The 18,353-nt window shown below is 39.4% G+C and overlaps 1 protein-coding gene across 1 annotated transcript in view; it reads right to left on the reverse strand.

The window, feature by feature from the left end:
* Positions 1-18,353, reverse strand: part of TRIM33 (tripartite motif containing 33) — a 72,368-nt gene that overhangs the window by 43,838 nt on the left and 10,177 nt on the right. Inside the window, exons 2-4 of the mRNA XM_030562222.1 lie at positions 4,510-4,628; positions 4,167-4,314; positions 1,194-1,326 (exon numbers count right to left, since the gene is read on the reverse strand). Coding sequence (XP_030418082.1) covers positions 1,194-1,326; positions 4,167-4,314; positions 4,510-4,628 — 400 coding nt within the window. The remainder of the gene's footprint in view (positions 1-1,193; positions 1,327-4,166; positions 4,315-4,509; positions 4,629-18,353) is intronic.

Raw genomic sequence — 18,353 nt, forward strand, 5'->3', positions numbered from 1 at the left:
AACTGTTACAAGTTAAAGAAGTTAAGTTTTCTCTATTAAGCTGCTTTAATGTTCTATGAAGTCATTGACAATGCTGGAAAGGAACTAAAAATGGCTAGATCAGCTGTTTCAAACCATTGTCCAAATAAACTGAAAGAGCAGCTTTACAGAGAAGTGCTGTCTGGAGACAGATTGCAGTAAGCAGTTCTGCAATGGTCTGCTAAAGCTCCCAACGTGCAGAGTTTTATTTCTATAGTTGATTACTTGAAATATATATTTGCACATTAGAATCCTTACTACACCACTGCATAACTACTTACCAAAATTCCCAAACAGCATCATTCAAATCACTGCACAACCATAAGACTTCAAAGACTTTATGCTCTTCAACAGCTCCTTCTCTCCACTGGATCAGATAATTTCTTAAGACTAATACAAAAGGAGAGGAAAACTTACATTCTTTATATGTTACCAGCCTCATCATTTTTAGTTGGAATTAGATAACTTTCAGACAAGCAACACACCAAGGCAAGTGGATCAGACTTCAGCCCACTGTATTAGGCAAGTACATTCATCCATGATGCAAACCTTATATATAAGCTTTGTGATTTAGCCTAAAAGGTTACACAGTATGTATCATATTAAAATGTGACCTTTCCAGAAAATTACTACCTCACCCATCGTTCACTACTATAGCCTCCATTCATTCAAAGCACCACTTTTTTAAACCAAGGTTTGTGCCAGTTTTATATTTCATTTGTGTACAACTTAAAGTGGCAGCTCCACCGAGTGCCAGGCAAGTTTACACCTTAACCTCTACTGTCAATTCACCTCAAGCCCTGACCAGCAGTTCTCTGAATCCAGTCCTAGATGTCCCACATAGCTCTACCAATGCACCACCCTTACAAATCGCAGGACCCTTTGCTACACCAGACATAAGCAGGCAGCCAGCCATGTAGCATTATGTGACTGTTAGAAGTATCCACCACAGATGAGGATGAGACTAAAATATTAATTTATACTTCTGACCTAACTCACCTGTAGAACTCAGGACCTTAAAGGAGGCCTAGTGAGTTCCCCTCACCAAAAGAGCATTCCAGTCTAATGAACAATAAATACAGCAATATTTAATTACACAAATGCTTGAAATTAATTTCACTTCCTCCTGCTCTGAGAAAATGCACCAAGGAGGTAAGACATGTTAATAACTGTACCTGTGTTCTTTGTGTTCCAATAACTGACAGTCTCTGCATGTCAGTCTGTCACATGTTTCACAGAAAAGTTTTAACTGTTCTTGTTTGTGTACAGGACAGAAAACAGGACGTTGACCGGATGCTCCCACGGCCTCTGTTTTTAAAAACAAACCATTTTTGCATTTTAAAATAAAGTTTGAAGAGAAAAATCTCTAACTGCCATGCTGGGTAAGACTTAAGAAGTCAGGCAAGGATAATTACAAACCTATTCTCAGGCAAGTCAGTGCATATTACTGTAAATATGTATTTATCAAAACATTTACAGCGTCAGTAGTTCCAGGGGTGTTACTTTTAAGCAAAAAAAGCTGGGGATTGCTTTCTCTTCCCTGCTTTAAAAAACCCCAAATCAAGCTGTTTTATTTGACTATAAAGCCACATGTCATTTCACCCTCATTATCTGAAGATTCAAACACCTCTCAAATTTTTGTATTGTCAAGAACCCAAGGACCTTCTAAATTACCTCTTTAAAACCCTGACAAAATAACAGTAAATCACATTTAATGGGAAAACTAAATGTCAAAGTCTCCACCACCACCACCACCTACTACTACTAGGGAATTTCATTTTGGTCAACATCTAGTTATCTGAGCTGCAGTTGGGCTGGATAATAGAAATGTACACACAAGCAAATAAAGGATAAAAGGCAAAAAAATTCTTTCTGAGATTCCAAATTGCCCAATGACCCTTTGAAGACACTTGTGGAGGAAAAGCAGTCTTGGGAAGATGAAGCAGATAAGGATTAAAGAGAAGTAGTAAGTGAAAGTTTCCTTGTATCCTCAAGTACTGTCTGAAGCTTGTTACATGATGCAAGTTATTGTAAGGAGAGATAGCACACATGAATATAAAGTTGGGTCTTCCACTAAAGAAATTTTAAAGTATTGAAGATATATTTCACATGGTCTAACAAACCATCACAAACATATAATAGATAATTTCTTCCAAGTACACCTCTACCCCAATATAACACTGTGGTCGGGAGCCAAAAAAAATCTTACTGCGTTATAGGTGAAACCATGCTCTATCAAACTTGCTTTGATCCACCAGAGTGTGCAGCCCCGCCACCCCCGGAGCACTGGTTTAACGCATTATATCCAAATTCATGTTATATCAGGTAGCATTATATTGGGGTAGAGGTGTACATGAAGAGTAAATAATTCACCACAGCTGATAACATCACTAAGAATCACTATGTGGCTCGGTTTCTAGGGAACGATGACTGTATTAAAACAGTCCTAAATATGGAAGTGATATTTTCTAACACTATACATTCGCAGCGAAGCGTTGAAAGGTAAATCTGGCTGTATTGCCATCCTGACAAAGTCATGATATTTGTAGGTGTTACATTAAGAATGTCATTTTTTTAGGTAGCCAGTGCTTGTTGCTTTACCTGGACACACTGCCACCTAGTCAGATTCAGAAGTTGAAAATTTACCAGTGTAAGATCTTATGAATTAGTAAATGATGTCAAATTTAAAGAAGAAATCAAAAAGCCTCTTATAAGTTTAATTTTGCTGCTAGAACTACAAGTTTTTGACTAATCAAACCAATTTTCATTAATATTAAGCATTATAAGTCATTAATAATACAGTTTTGGCATAGACCAGGAGTTCCTGGAAAGCACTTAAAGTGCAACTACATTGAAAGGGGATCAAAACTACCATCACAAGTTTACTAGTCACATACTCTCAACTTATTTGATATCACTATTGTGAACAGAACATCGGTCTGTCATAATTTGACCAGCCGACATGACAGACTTAGATTCTGCAGAAACTGAGCTTCAATTTAAAAATCTTTTGTGCCTTGTTTGCAAAGAAAACTTTCCAAATGAAAATGCAGTAGTTTTACATACCCTGAAAACAGTTCTAAGAGGAGTGACCTGTCCTCATTTATTTCAGTAGGTTGTGAGCTGCAAAGCCTAATGAGAAATGTGGTCCTTAAATTGTCATCAATACTTTAGATGTGCAATTTCACACCAAATTTGTGCAGTTAACGCAGTAGTACCAGGAAACTGTCTAACTGCATATGTAATTGGCGAAGATACTAAACAGAAACAGTGATGGTCCTGAAAGTGTGCTGCCAGTTGCATCCCCACTTAGTGATACTGATGCAATAGTAACTTGGCATCCTGTACAAGGGCCATATTCCATGCTCAAACTTTATGTAAACCTCCTGTGGGAGCCTTGCTGCATATAAAGGGTGGTACAGTATGACAAACTTCATAGCCCTGGTCCACAGACCATAATTAAAGGTGTATTCCAATCCTCTCTACCAGATGAGTTGACATCTGTTTTACACTCCCCCAACCCCCTTTTTAAACTATCAGCCTTGAAAATACATCCTAGAATCCTGAAATGTACTTTGGCTCTGCTACTAGCAATGAGAGAACCAGAAAGGTTCTGCAACTGGAACTTAGTAATTGTATTGATACTTAAGCCAAAACAGAACCCAGTTCACGCGCCCATATCTGTCCTAGCTCTGCAGAGTTAATAAAAACATGTGTCACTAAGGTAATCTGGTATGATTGAGAATACACACGTCAGTTCTGTTCATTAAGATGGTGCACCTCTCATACTTTTTAAAAAAACCAAACCCAAACAAAAAGAGAAGCCTTGCCCTGTTTTTCTGTTCTATACTCATGTATTTCCTTCACAAACCCTTTTAACAGTATTAAGTATTACCAGACCAAGCCATTTTAATTCATTTAACATGTACAAGTTTCTTCCACTTTCAAGGCTCACTGACTGCATGTTGGCTTACCCCTACCTTTCTCAAAAACCTTCCAGGGAAGACATAGGCTAAGGATAAGTACATACAACTCATCCTTCCTCTCTTGGTTTGTCTGGGCACATGCACTCACCCACACCAGAAACCTCCAAATAGTTTTTATTCCTAGGCTACAGGTAGGATTGGGCAAAAGATCAGCAAACTTACCTGAGGAGACATCCTCTTTTTTTCTGATCATATGATCTTTAGTAAATTTTACTCGCTGATGTGCTTCTATGCATGTCTTGCACAGCCATTCCCCACATTCCACACAAAAGCCCACAGCACTAGCATTATCTTCACAACTAGTGCACACCTAAAACCAGGAACAAAACAAGTCAACATAGTTATTTACAAAGATTCAGTTTCCCTGTGGGGCTTTAATATGCATGTAAATAAAGTCCAGTAAAAGTGTTCATTTCTTTAGATGCTCAATCACATATACTTACAAGATGCACATACATACACCAAACAGTACCTAACCGGCAGTAAGAAAAGCAGAAAGACATACCTGTTCCGATTTCTCATCAGAGCTACTTGGTGCTTCTGAAGTGTCCTTCACAAAGTAGTTATCCACCAGGTCTATCTGTCTGCACTCCTGGCGGCATATTGGACACCGGATCACACCAACTGCAACACACAAAAGAAATGTTTTACATTCCCTTGGTATCAAGAAATAAAGCGATGAAAGTTAAATTTATAACAGTCAATGTGCCAGAATCAAGTGGGTTTAAAAGACAAGTGACCAGAATGAACACAGAAAACCATCTTCTGAGTGCTTAATGTGATTGGCTAAGTGAAAACCAGACTCCAGGATTAACATCAACACCCTAACAAACCCACACTGGGCTAAACATGGTGAAGTTTCGGCCAAAACTTTAGAACGAAGGCCCAAACACCACTAAAGAGACTTTCCTCCCTTTAGGGGGCCAAGCCCAGCTGGTATGAATTGTGATGCAATCATTCAGAGACCTGCCCAACAAGATCCAAGTATAGTACATCATTTAGTTAAATTACTTGGTCTTGGCTACATGGGTTTTTCTGTCTAAGCAAGGTTAACTATTTTACTTATCGCATCCCTACCCTACATCTCAGATTCATTACACAAATTTAAATGTCAAAGGAGCCTTAAGACCAAGCGACTTCGTCCCCATATTCTCCAATCTGAATTCTTGTCATATGGATACAATCATTCCACACTACATTAAGGATTTTAAATGCCTACAATGTAGTCCAGCAGACCATTCCTTGCTGCAATATTGCAGGCAACGGAACCTCAATCACGTTTCCATCAAGATTTACCAGAATACCACAGGGATATTCTAAAAAACTTTTGATTTTTAAGCCCCAAACCAGCGTTTTCCTTAACAGCACAAAAGTCAGCCATTACCCTAGCAGTATTAGCCTTGCTACGTTCTACACTATGAATTAATACGAACTGCAATGAAACTACCAGAAAAAGAAAAGAAATCTCAGAGCAGACTAAAGGTGTTCCCTACATAAGCTTAACGTTAGTACTGGAATAAAGCATTGACATTTTGGATGGTCATGCCTCAGAGTTAAATTAAATTTTTTTATTTCATTTTTTAGATGGAAGAATTTTCAGATGAAATATCCTGTATATTTAAGTGAGCAAACTGATATTTAACTACTGAGCTGGGAACTTTAGGAAAAAAGATGATGTTGCTATTTCAGTGGAGATCAGTTAAGTCACTGCCACAGCAGAAAGACATCAAGAACGAAACCTAGAAGTCCAAGCACTTGGAAGCAAGGTTTTGGAAGATACAGAATTTAAACTAAATGGGAATGTAGCTAGATAATCTGATGTCACATTAGTAATTTCCTGTTTTCAGGAACTTTGGTAGGGCATTACAACACTCCACCCAACTTCAAGAAGGGATGTTTTCTAGCATGATCTATTTCTAGCAATTCTGACTGTATTGTTGTACACCATTTACAATGTGCATAACATTGCTAAACTGTTTAACCAACACACAAATAAATATCAACAAGCAAATGGAAGCAAACAAAGGCCAAAAAAACCAAACCCCCAATTGGTTAAAAAAAAAAACGCAAGCCACATGGTAACTACAAACAGGGTAAACAAATTCGCTGGTAGTAGCAGTAACACTTTGGGATCAGTAACACTTCATCCTAAGTAAGGCACATGTTATTCAGAACAATCTTGTTCAGTGTCCGGGTATCAATACTAACACAGCAATATTTAATAAACTGGTTAATAAATAAATGGGTAAACATTCTCCCCATAGAAAGACAAAAAGCAGGGGAATGTAGTAAGAAGAGAGCCTGAGACATAAGCCCTTGTATCAGAGGCCTGTTATGAGGCAGGCCCTTCCCACAAAATCTGGCGAGAACAGGGCTAATACTGCAGAAATACACATTCGTCAGAAGTGCTAAGCACATGGTATGAGCCATAGGCCCGAGAAACTAGTACTAACACAAACACATCCAGATATCAAGGATGGTACAAAAACATTCCACAAGGATAACAGGAACACACTGACTCCTCCTAGAAGATCAGGTCAGCATGACAGTACGTAATAGAGATGTTTTGATCGAACCACCATGTACAAGGTGATGGGTAAAAACTAGCCATATCAGACAGCAGTACTAACTTGTTTGTATCAGGGTATAAAGATGAATCTCAGAGGGAATATCTTTGTCCTGCTGAGTGGCGGATGGAAAGTCCTGCCATGAACAGAGTTGCATCCACTGTCACGTGCATATGTCTTAGCATCCTCGTAGAGCCTGCCAGGTGCTATTACCGTGATTTGACGACAATAAATCTGGCCTGGCGCCTTCGTACCTTAACGGATCTTGTGGTCATTGGGTGGTTCGCTCTAAGTCTGCTGTGCCAGCTGTCTGCGCAGAGCTGGGGCAGCACACAGGGAGAACACACACATGCAGCCAAACATCTAACCACATTAACCATTGGAACAATTTACCAAGGGTCGTGGTGGATTTTTTATCACTCATGATTTTTAAATCAAGATTGGATGGCTTTTCTAAAAGTTATGTTCAAAGAATTATTTTGGGGAAGTTCGATGGTCCATGCATTACAGAAGGTCAAAACAGAATAACCACAATACCCCTCCGCCCCCCCTTTCTGGCCTAGAAATCTATGAATTTACTTTATTATATCTACCTTTTGAGGGACTAGCTTTCAGATTAGTCTAGAATTAATGGTCACCGCCTCAGAATTCTTGACGTACATAAGAATGGCCATACTGGATCAGACCAAAGGTCCAATTAGCCCAGTATCCTGTCTTCTGACAGTGGTCAATGCCAAGTCCCCCAGAGGGAACAAACAGAACAGGTCATCATCAAGTGATCTATGCCCCATCACGCATTCCCAGCTTCTGGCGAACAGAGACTAGGGACACTATCCCTGCCTATCCTGGCTAACAGTCACTGATGGACCTATCCAGCTCTTTTTTGAATGCTATTGTAGCCTTGGCCTTCAGAATATCATGTGGCAAAGAGTTCCACAAGTTGACTGTGCATTGTGAGAAAAATTCTCTTTTGTTTGTTTTAAATCTGCTGCCTATTAATTTTATTTGATGACCCCCTAGTTCTTGTATTATGAAGAGTAAATAACACTTCCTTATTTACTTTCTCCACATCAGTCATGATTTTATAGACCTCTAGTCGTGTCTTTCCCATGCAGAAAAGTCCCAGTCTTATTCATCTCTCTTCATATAGAAGCCATTCCACACCCCTAATCATTTTTGTTGCCCTTTTCTGACCCTTATCCAATTCCAATATATCTTTTTTCGAGATGGGGAGACCACATCTGCACACAGTATTCAAGATGTAGGAGTACCATGGATTTATATAGAGGCAATGTGATATTTTCTGTCCTATTATCTATCCCTTTCTTAATGATTCTAACATTTTGTTCGCTTTTTTGACTGCCATTGCACATGGAGTGGATGTTTTCAGAGAACTATCCACAATGACTCCAAGATCTCTTTCTTGAGTGATAACTAATTTAGACCCCCTCGTTTTATATGTATAGCTGGGATTATGCAGACATGCAACTGAATTTATTCTGGGGAAATAATTGAGGATGACAAGATCTTGCATCAACCCAAACTCAGGACTGTTGCAAGGGTTAGATTTGCAGAAATAACCAATGGTTTCATATTGTCTAAGTGCACAAGTGTTCACTTATTTATATAATGAAGTCTCCAAGGTGAGGAGAGCCTTGATTTTTTCTTCATACTAAGTTAATTATGGACAACTATTTGAGAATTCCAAAAAGGTACTTAAACCAAGAGTCTAGATTACAGAGGAAAAAAATGGCTTCACTAAACAATTACCACTACAAGTATTCTCAGTGGAACACCATCCCCTTGACAAACTGAAACAGATCACATATATCTCCTCGGTTTTACTACAGTTCTCCAAGGCTCATCACAAGACAGTGGAAGAACAACTAATAAAACCAGAGGTCTCAAATCTCTGATCTTTCTGTAGTCAGGTCCCACCACTTTAATACACTTCTTGAAAAACAGCCGCTGGTTCTCACTGTGAAAATTAAATGAGGGGGGAATAAACAAGCATCAAATGTTTCTAGAGGATTTAGCCAACTAAAAATGTGTAATCTTGGTTAGGGTGATATTGCAAGACTCAAGAAAAACAGTTGTACTTCAAGGATTTTTCACGTAAAGAGCCAAACCCTTCTTGAGGTCCCATGTGAAACAAAATCTATTTTCACATCATTTTTAGGGTGACCTGCAGAAAGCCAATATTTTAAAAAAGAGACAAAAAAAACTTACCACCTATGAAAGGAGGTAGAAACAATAAGTTACAGTTTCAGATCACAAGAAGGACCTTGTAGAGCAAGCAAAGACGTGACTGCATATGTAGTGCCCACAAAGTAATGGGTATGGAGGATATATCAGAATTTTTCTTGAAACACTAGATTTATACTCCTGATTACATTCATTAGAGCCAGAGTAAGAGTGCAATCATATACTCAGTGGATTACAGAGTCCTTCTAAAAAAAAGTTTTTATCTTCTCAGCCTCCGCATTAAATGTCGTTTTCGTGTTTCAGATTTCATTAATTTCAATAATAGTGATTTTCATACATCCTGTGCAATATTATGCAAAATGCATCAGCCTGTGTCCCGCATTCTTCCAGTCAGAATACATATCTATCAGTAAATCTATGCGTTATCTTAACTATTAAGACTCCAAGTTCCATTCTCCCAAATGTCGTTGATAAGCTTTCTGTGTAAGAAAAATGTGGAAATGATGTTAATTTTACAGAAAAGAAAAAGCAGGAGGAACTGGTCACTCCCATCAAAACCAAATTAACAGAAAAACAAGCATATTTTAGTACTTAAGCTATCTATGGCTCAATGTTTTAATCACAAAGCCAGAAGAACACAAGGAGGTTTTCCTTTCCAGTATTCCAACAGGAGGCAACTTTCTCTCCTGTCAGGAAACAAGTAGAGCTTTCAGGAAACAGGCCGTTTCCCTGAGGTGGTGGTGGACATTTTGGTGGCGTTTTCCGATCCACCCAAGGCACATAACAGAGCTTCTGATGGAGCAGAACACAGACATGTCAGACTCAAACTAGCTGCTGATGCTATAACCATCACAGACGGAACTGAGTGCTTGGCACAATGTGTTAGCAGCTGTTCAAACTTCCTGTAATGTGCAGGGTGGTCAGTGATGTTTTCGTGCAGTGCACCACGGTCAAATAGCTAGAGCAGCCACACTGTGGGAGGCCACTAGGTAGTTTGGGATCTGACTGGTTTGACTTGGATCTGCACGCTGCAGTGTGGATGCCAGAATCCCTGGTTCGAACACAGGTTCGAAAATTCATTAACGTAGAGTTAACAATCAGTGTAGACCCTAAAGCCCTGGGTTCTCTAACCCAGGGTCAGCTGGGTTGAGTCCCTCTAATCCTGGGCTTACACTAAAATATAGATATACCTTAAGAGTTCATTGTATCATACACAAAACCACACAGCTGCTATGTAAATTAGTACCACAGATAATGGTGGTTCTTGTTTCTCTCCTGTAACCCTAGCTAAGTCTGATCTAATCAAGGAGCAGGAATAACTTCTTACCTGAAAATTTGGTTTGAGTCACCAATCCAGCAGGTAGGGAAAGCCTGCCTGGCACTGTCAACCACACTCAAATGGAGATAGGTTTCACTTGCCATCTTCTCGCATCATGAGCCACTCCTCCCTGTCATGGCACCAGGAGAGAGAGTGTTTCCAAAGCCTGCAACAGAGGGAGAAGAGAAACTCCCAGATCCCTTGTGACAAGTTCCTAACAAGGGCCAAGTGACCCCCAATAGGAGAAGTGATTCACCTAACACACTAATATGGGCAGAAGGCAATCATGAAGGAAGAAAAGTGGGAAAATATGCCCCTAAAACTGTGTGGTCAAGGAGGCACCTGTGAGTGAGAAGACCTAGAGTACATAGTGTTTAATCAAGGAATTCAGTCCTGTGTAACTGCTCTGTAGATTTTGCATACTGACAATGCTCTGACTTATTACAACTACTCAAAAAAAGAATCCACTGGAGGATGGATGAAGGGAATTCTTGTCACTTTCTAAGAATTGTCACTATCCTTCCAGTCACTGCCAGACCCAAGAAAGGGAATGTGAGCCTCCATCAGATAACGAATTACAATCTTGAAACGGTAGCGTGAGAAGCTAGGACATCTTAACGGTTCTTCAGCTATCTGAATGATATTTTTAAGAGATAGAAGTTATTTCCTCACCTTCTTGACTGAAATAGAAGATAGAACATCCAGATGAAGGAAAGCCTTGTTGAGATGAAGCAAAAGATGCAAGCAGAAGAAGTTCTACTATATACCAGGAGTGTTACATTGTTAGATAACTGCAAAAAGGCTGAAAAGTCAAGTTTTGCTTAGAGCTCATGTTACACATTCATTTTGTTGGGGTCAAAAAGATTTTATTAAGAGAATATCAATGCATGAAGCTTTTTTTGTAGCCCTTTTAATTGTTTATAACTCAGGTAACAGAGTATATTAAATTAAAACCTTGGCTTTACTATAGAAGGATTCAAAAATATTCAAAACAATAGTAAAGGAAGTCACTATTCCTATTTTCAAAGAAGTAAAAAAAGATCATTAACCCCTACAATAGGTTCTAAAATCCCACACTAACCTACATTGGAGGGTATTAAAGAAACATTGACATAAAAACCATACCCATCTGAAATTTTACCTGCCACTGTCAAGTAACATCTAAAATGTCTTTAAACATATTTTTCATTTTATTTTGTGATTTGACATGAGTATTTTGCCTACAGTTAGCATCAACGTTTTCTCAGAATAGTCAGATTCCCCTGATAGCTGCTTGTATGGGTCTTTCACAAATACAGGAGAGAATTTTTTAATTAAAAAATGTACTTACATAAACCATAGAGGTGGCAAGTATAACACCCAAAAGTACTTTTAATTATAAATTTACTAGATTTCAAATTAATTTTGTCCTTTTAAATAAACTGCATCTAACTCTTTACTCAGATTCTGCCTTCTTTACTATGACTTCATAAAAAGTTCTTTATTTCTTTAATGTTTTAGAAGATCTGAAAAACAGCCAGAAAAAAAGCTGAATTCTACAAAGACCTTTCATGCTGTGGGATAAAGTTAGCTAAATCTTTTCAAGACAGCATTCATTAGGGTAAGTCTCCTACCCATTATCAACCAAGCACAATGTTCTGACTTGGGGTCGAGGGGTAAAAAAGAGTCAAGCTGTTATTTAAGGCATTTGTGAAACACTTGTATGAAAAGGAGGAAAAAGAGTTCCAGTCCACAAACACAGTAATCCAAACCAGCGCACCTTGCTCTATTTGAATACATTTTACCCAAAAACTGTGTGTGTCCCCGTCCGTGTCCGTCCTATCTGCCCTGATTTCACAGACCAAGTCAATGTGAATAAGATTTCTAGAGAAGTTGCAATTCAGGCAGGCTAGCACAGGAATAAGTCTATGGGCCGGGACCATTTTAGTTGTTTGAGAATAATCAGTATGAGTAGGACTTCTAGAATCTTGTTTCATGGAGACTGGAAAGATAACTTAGCTGAAAATCCCATTTTCTATGTTCTGTTTCATGAAAAGCTCTGAATATTTGCTAAAAGCCTCAAAAAGTTTGGAGCAAAAAGATTCATTACAAGATTTTCTCAACTCTTTACAAGAAATTTGCACATAAGGATTCTTTTCCTAGAAAGAGGTTGCCCACTGAGCCAGTGAACATTTAGGAGACCTTGAATAAAGAGGACTTTTAGCCCAATGGGCACAAGATTATTTGAGAAGTTATTTCAAAATTGCTGAATTTTCTGATCCTAGTAGAGCCTTTTGACCATAAATGTGGTATAAGAAGATTAGCAGGTTAAGTCTGACCATTTTTAGCTATAAACTGATGTTTCTCCCCATTCCAAGACCATGTGCCTTGACAAATTTCTTGTTCAGGGGAATTCCCCCTTTAAATTACTTTGGTCAACCATAAACATCATAAATCTGTTTCCTGAGAGAATAGATCATGTGAACTGTGCCATTTCCTCTCTTCTCCCTAGATGATTTCAGTATTGATAAGTTTCCCATGTTCCCTTGCAGCTTTATTTTATTTAAAGCTTGCTCCTAGACTCATTTTTGATCCAACTGATTATCCAGCTGACAACAGAACGTGAAGTACTGATAATATTATGAGCTCAACATTAGTCAAACTTAAAGGTACCTAGTTTTCTCTATTTAAAAACCTAATTTTACTTATAATTTAAACCAGACAAAATATACAATTCAAACCAAAGTAAAACCACTGCACTATGCTACAAAGAAAGGTAAAATTCAAACCTTAAATACTCCGCCTCCTCTGGGAACAAGCTAAGTGTGTTGCTAAGGAAAATTTTCATCTTACCATGCAAACAGAAGAATTAAAAATAAAAAATTCTTGCTACTAAAAGCAAAACTAGATTGGAACAAAAAGCTCTGGCTACAAAATACACCTATTTGCTGTATTGATAAAAGTAGGGTATAGAAAGTAAATTATGAGAGTCCAAACACTGAGCATAAACCTGGCTAAATTGCTTTTATTTGGACATTTAAACTTGGATTAAACTTTTGAAAAATGTAATGAAAATGATGTCAGTAAAAATAAAACACAGAAGAAATGTGACTAAACGGCCATTACATATTTGCTTATAAGCAAGATGTCAATAATATCCAAGATGGAAAAAAATCCCATAAACACAAAAATTAAACACAATTAGAAAGCTGAAAAATCTGTTTACATTTTACATTGATTAAATTTAATCTTAATTGTTCTCAGATAAAAACCATATACTTAAGCTTCAGAACTTCACAAGCTTTGATGGCTGCAAAAGAGCTGCCAGTTTTGCTGCAAACAATCCATTTCATGTTAGCAGTACTGATTCAGTAACAGAAGGTGCTGCTTCCCAGAATGTCTACTCAACATGCTCAGGGAATAGCAAACGTGGGGAGCACCAAACAATTTTCAGACATCTGCACTAAAGTCCATCCTGTTAAATATAATTACCATTTTTAACAAGGGCTCTGTTTCACACAGAGTAGATTAATACTTGTGATAGGTAACCAAGGCTTCCTCCTTCACAATTCTGGCTGAAGATGCATTAAGTGTTGAAATAGTACTGTTGTTACATTTTAAACCACTCAATTATATTAGAGAGGACTAACCCATAACTATCTATCTTTCTTCTTTCCTATTAAAGAGTTTCATCCTTAACAATTTATATGTATATGTTTACTTAAATTGCCACAATGTGTTCAGCAGGAACTACAGTCTAAACATACTTGACAACAGTATTCACCTAAACTTGGGGAACTGTAATGAATTTTCCATGTGAAATGCAATGCCATTCATACCACAAGAGCAAACTTATGAAAAGATTCAGAACACAGCACTAACCCAATCCAAAACTAGTGAAGTGCCCAGTAAGAAACAACTGACCGTACAGTTTAGAACTGATACAAACACTTAGATGAGACCATATAAACCAACGCTAAACTCAGACTTCCCAGGGGTACCCAGGATTGTGAGGCACTTTGCTACCACATGCCCTTAGCCTGAGGAAGCCTGGTTTGTGGCTACCACCTTCGCTTCTCTGCTAGCATCTCCCTGTCCTGGGCACTCTGCTTTGTTTCCCTACTTTCTAGCTCTCTCTGCTATTTCCAGCTTTTGGATCTCTATCTTGTCCAGTTCGACTGCAGGACTGCCCCACTGGGACTTGTGCCAGGCTGGTTTCCTAAGCCGATGCCTCCCTTGACCACAGGCACTTTCAATGGATTAATCAGTTGTCCCTGATGTTTATGATATTCCACGAGTAGAGATTTCATCCCCTCTCCGGTTTCTCCTGTAGCTTCCAAGTCGTAGTCCGCACACAGTTTTCCCCAGCTGGGGTCTGGTATGCTTAGCATATATCTCTGGCTTAGCCATTCTGTCCTCGCCATTCTTCTATTTCCCTTACCCAAAATAAACTGAAATCTTTTTCTTTACCTGTTTCTAACCTTCTCACGTTAGAATCTTTTTGTATCTGTGCTATCCCGTATATAAGTGTGTGGAGCGTGACCCTTGGCTAAACAGCAAGGGTGTAGTTCCTGTCAACCATGCCACTAGGATACTTCCTGGGGTATACCAAGGGTTGTGAGGCACCTTGCTACCACCTGCCATCAGCGTAAAGAAGCCTTGTTTGTGCCTGCCTGGGGTCAGCTCCCTAACCCTAGTGGCCATGGGTAACACAAGCACTCCCCTCAAGGCTTCACAGGCCCTGCTCCACTGCTTCTTGATAGGTTAGCGATAAGTAAGAAGTAGTATTGGAAACAAGAGTGGTTACATATAAAATAAAAATCAGAACGTTCATTGCAGAACCTAGACTGAATTAACTAGACACTCATGTCTGATAAAGTAATGCATACCCAAAGTCCTTGAAGAACTTTACAGCCAGGCTTGGCTGTGAGCCTCTTCTCATGAGACAGACATGCAGTTAAGCTTGTCTCCTTCTAGGTCAGGGGTTAGCAACCTTTGACATGTGGCCCATAAGGATCATCCGCTGGCGGGCCATGAGACATTTTGTTTACACTGACCCTCCGCAGGCATGGCCCCCCGCAGCTCCCAGTGGCCGCGGTTTGCCATTCCCGGCCAATGAGAGCTGCAGGAAGTGGTGGTCAGCACCAGCCCGCCCCTTACCACAGGTCCCATTGGCCAGGAATGGCGAACCACAGCCACTGGGAACAGCGGGGGGCCGTGCCTGCAGATGGTCAACGTAAACAAAATGTCTCACAGCCTGCCAGCAGATTACCCTGATAGGCCGCATGCCGAAGGTTGCTGACCCCTGTTCTGGGTGAAGGACCTAGCCTGTTCCCTTGCCTCCCAAAATAAACAAGTCCCAGCCTTTGTTCTCATGCATAAAGGGGACACAGAAGGAGACAGACCTCCCCCCACCCCCGTTTGTTTCTTCCTACAGATGCTCTCTTGTAGATTTTGCAACCTTTTGGCTAGCACCAGGCTCAGTATGCAAATATGCCTCCATTGTGAGGCAGACAATACACAATTCACATATGACCAGAAAGGGTGATAAGCGTCTGTTACCTCCTGCCTGAAAGGTACATGTCTGAGGCATGTCACCCAGAGGTCACTTCTGAATGACCTGCCTTAACTCCCAGACCTTAACACAATTTTCAATATAGATATATTAATTAATTATCTATAAGTACATTTTACAGTGATTACGACAAGTAGGCTACTGGCTTTCAGTAAGACTTCACATCACCTTTTGGAGATCTATTAAGCATACATCTAACACAGGGGATCCCTACCTCCCTCCTGTACCCTCTGCCAGTTGGTACCCTGAGATCCCTGGGACGCACAAATATTACCTGTTCAAAATTTAATTACTTTTAGATGAGACTTAAACATTTAGTGGAGCTAAAAATTGAACAGCATAAAGCAAGTATCAAAGAAACACTGGAAATTCAACTGGAAAGTACACTTTGACAGTTCCCCTTTAAGGCTGCTGCCACTTAAAACAGCATCACAATACTTAGTATTTCATTATTTTTATAGTGATTCAGCAAGTCAGAGTGATACCTGATCCAATAGCAAACAGACTGCATATCAGTGAATCTTTGTAACAGAAAACTTCTTCCAAAGAGTACTTACAATTCTAGACTAAAGGAAGAAAGCGTTTCACAAAACTTCTCTATCCAATGGATTTTGTCCAATATAAAAAGAGTCACTACAGAAATAATTTCAGCTGCTCCTATTACACCAGTGCCAATGAAACACACTGGAGAGGAGAAACAATCGGACACTTGAGTACTGTACCAAACATTAGGAATCCCTTTACTCCTTCTGCTGATACAAACTTCCTTGAGGAACAAGGCGAGACTCTTTGCCTCTTTTTCATATGTAAAATGTTCCTAACCTGACCTAATCAAATACACTAAATATAGTACAATGACAGTACCCAGTGTATGTGGCATGTGCACAGCCTGCTTCAATGAAGTTTATTCTGATCAACCTTCGGGCTTCTCTCTCAAACACCAGTGAAAATGTCATGGATGATGTCAGTTTCACACAGCTGCTGCTACTACTTGGGAAAGCAGCTCCAACATCTGCTAAGGAAGAGGTATAGCAGAGACCTCCTCCCTTCCCTCTGACAGCAGCCAAGAGGCTCTGAAGATGTGAGAGCAGATAAAGCTCTAGCTGCTGAAAAGGCAAGAATGTGGGTAAGGAAGGAGGGGTGTTGGAACTTCAGATTTCAGACTCCATGAGCCAGAAAAGCACCCTGCTATAAATGTATTAGGTATTTGTATGGTAGCTCTTTACTGCAGTATCTGATTGCTCACCACCTTGCATGTATTTATACTCAAAGCCCAAGAGGCCGGACAGGGCTATCATCCCCATTTTACAGATGGGCAACTAGGGCACAGCGTGATTGACTTGCCAAGGTCACACAGGAAATCTGGTGGAGCAGTAACTTAAATCTAGCCTAGGTTCCAAGTCCTAAGCTAATGCCCCATGCATTGAACCATCCTTCTTTAAAACCCCCACACCCCTCACGCTCACTAACAGCAGCAAAGGCGGCACTTCCCATGAACTTCACTAGCGTGTTCTCCAATACTAGTCTCTCATATCTCACTTTGGATAGCAGGTGTCCCATCATGTTTACAGCTCCCTGATGGAAGGGCTTAAATTACAGAAATCAACATTAAGTTTGATGTTAATACTAAATACAGTGGGTAACAGCTAATTAGCTGCAATCACACAAAAATGGTGTCAGATCCTCTTCGTGTTTCAAATTTCCCCGTTCCTGAAACAGGATGAAGTAGCATGCAATAGCAGACTGGAGTTATAGTCACTTTAGACATGAACATGCATAAAGCAGGCAGTAGCTAAAAACTCATGATGTGCAACAATTACAATTCACAAAATAAAGCAGTATATTATGAATCTGAAACCAAAGTATGACAAAGGAACCAAACAAGTAAATATATAACGGCTTATTTCCAGTAATAATGGCCTTTATAATTTTTCTTTTGTTGTTCTAAAAAGTAGCAGGGTAAAAGTATACCACATGTTTACCAGCTCCAACTAGAGTACTATAGCCACTGCCTAATGATAGCTAGAGCATTCAAGGAGGAGTATTTTCAACTACCTCTGCTGTTCCCTAGTAACTAACTACACACATCCATTATTCTTTCACCACATAAAAATTACACTGTCTTAGTATTAAAATCTAATCATCAGAAGCTTAACAAGCATAAATATAGTAGATCAGGAGAATCAAGAAAATTTTCTTGTCTCTCAGTCACCAGGAAGAGTCTACTACAGAAGCTTCTTAAATCTTATTAGCCAGTCCAACCTTTAAGCAGCCTTGCACAGAATGTTCAGTGCCATAAGAGATGGACATGGCTTTGAAAGAGTTCTGAAAGAGTTCAGACCCATGGGTCTGACTCAGTCAACTGAACAAGAACTCCACTTTTCCACTGAATATGTTTTCAGAATAATTTCTAGCATAACTGGATCAAACTCAAAGACAGATGGACACTGCCATTAAGTAAGTGATGATTACATGAACTAGTGACATGTAGTGGAATTTCTTCCCAGTTTTCCCTCTTGACACAATTAGGGTCATAACAGAATTCAAAGTCAATTTTCCCCTAAAGAGGAGGAGCAACTCAAGTTGTTCCTCTAACTCAATTAAGGAAACTCATTTTTTTCTCCCATAGGACAGAGTCTAAGACCTGATGCCACATTTCCATCAAAAAAACATTTAAATGACAGCTGGGAAAACCAGAGTTTGAG

This window comes from Gopherus evgoodei, chromosome 4, assembly GCF_007399415.2.
Source record: "Gopherus evgoodei ecotype Sinaloan lineage chromosome 4, rGopEvg1_v1.p, whole genome shotgun sequence".
In the NCBI taxonomy this organism is placed as follows: Eukaryota; Metazoa; Chordata; order Testudines; family Testudinidae; genus Gopherus; species Gopherus evgoodei.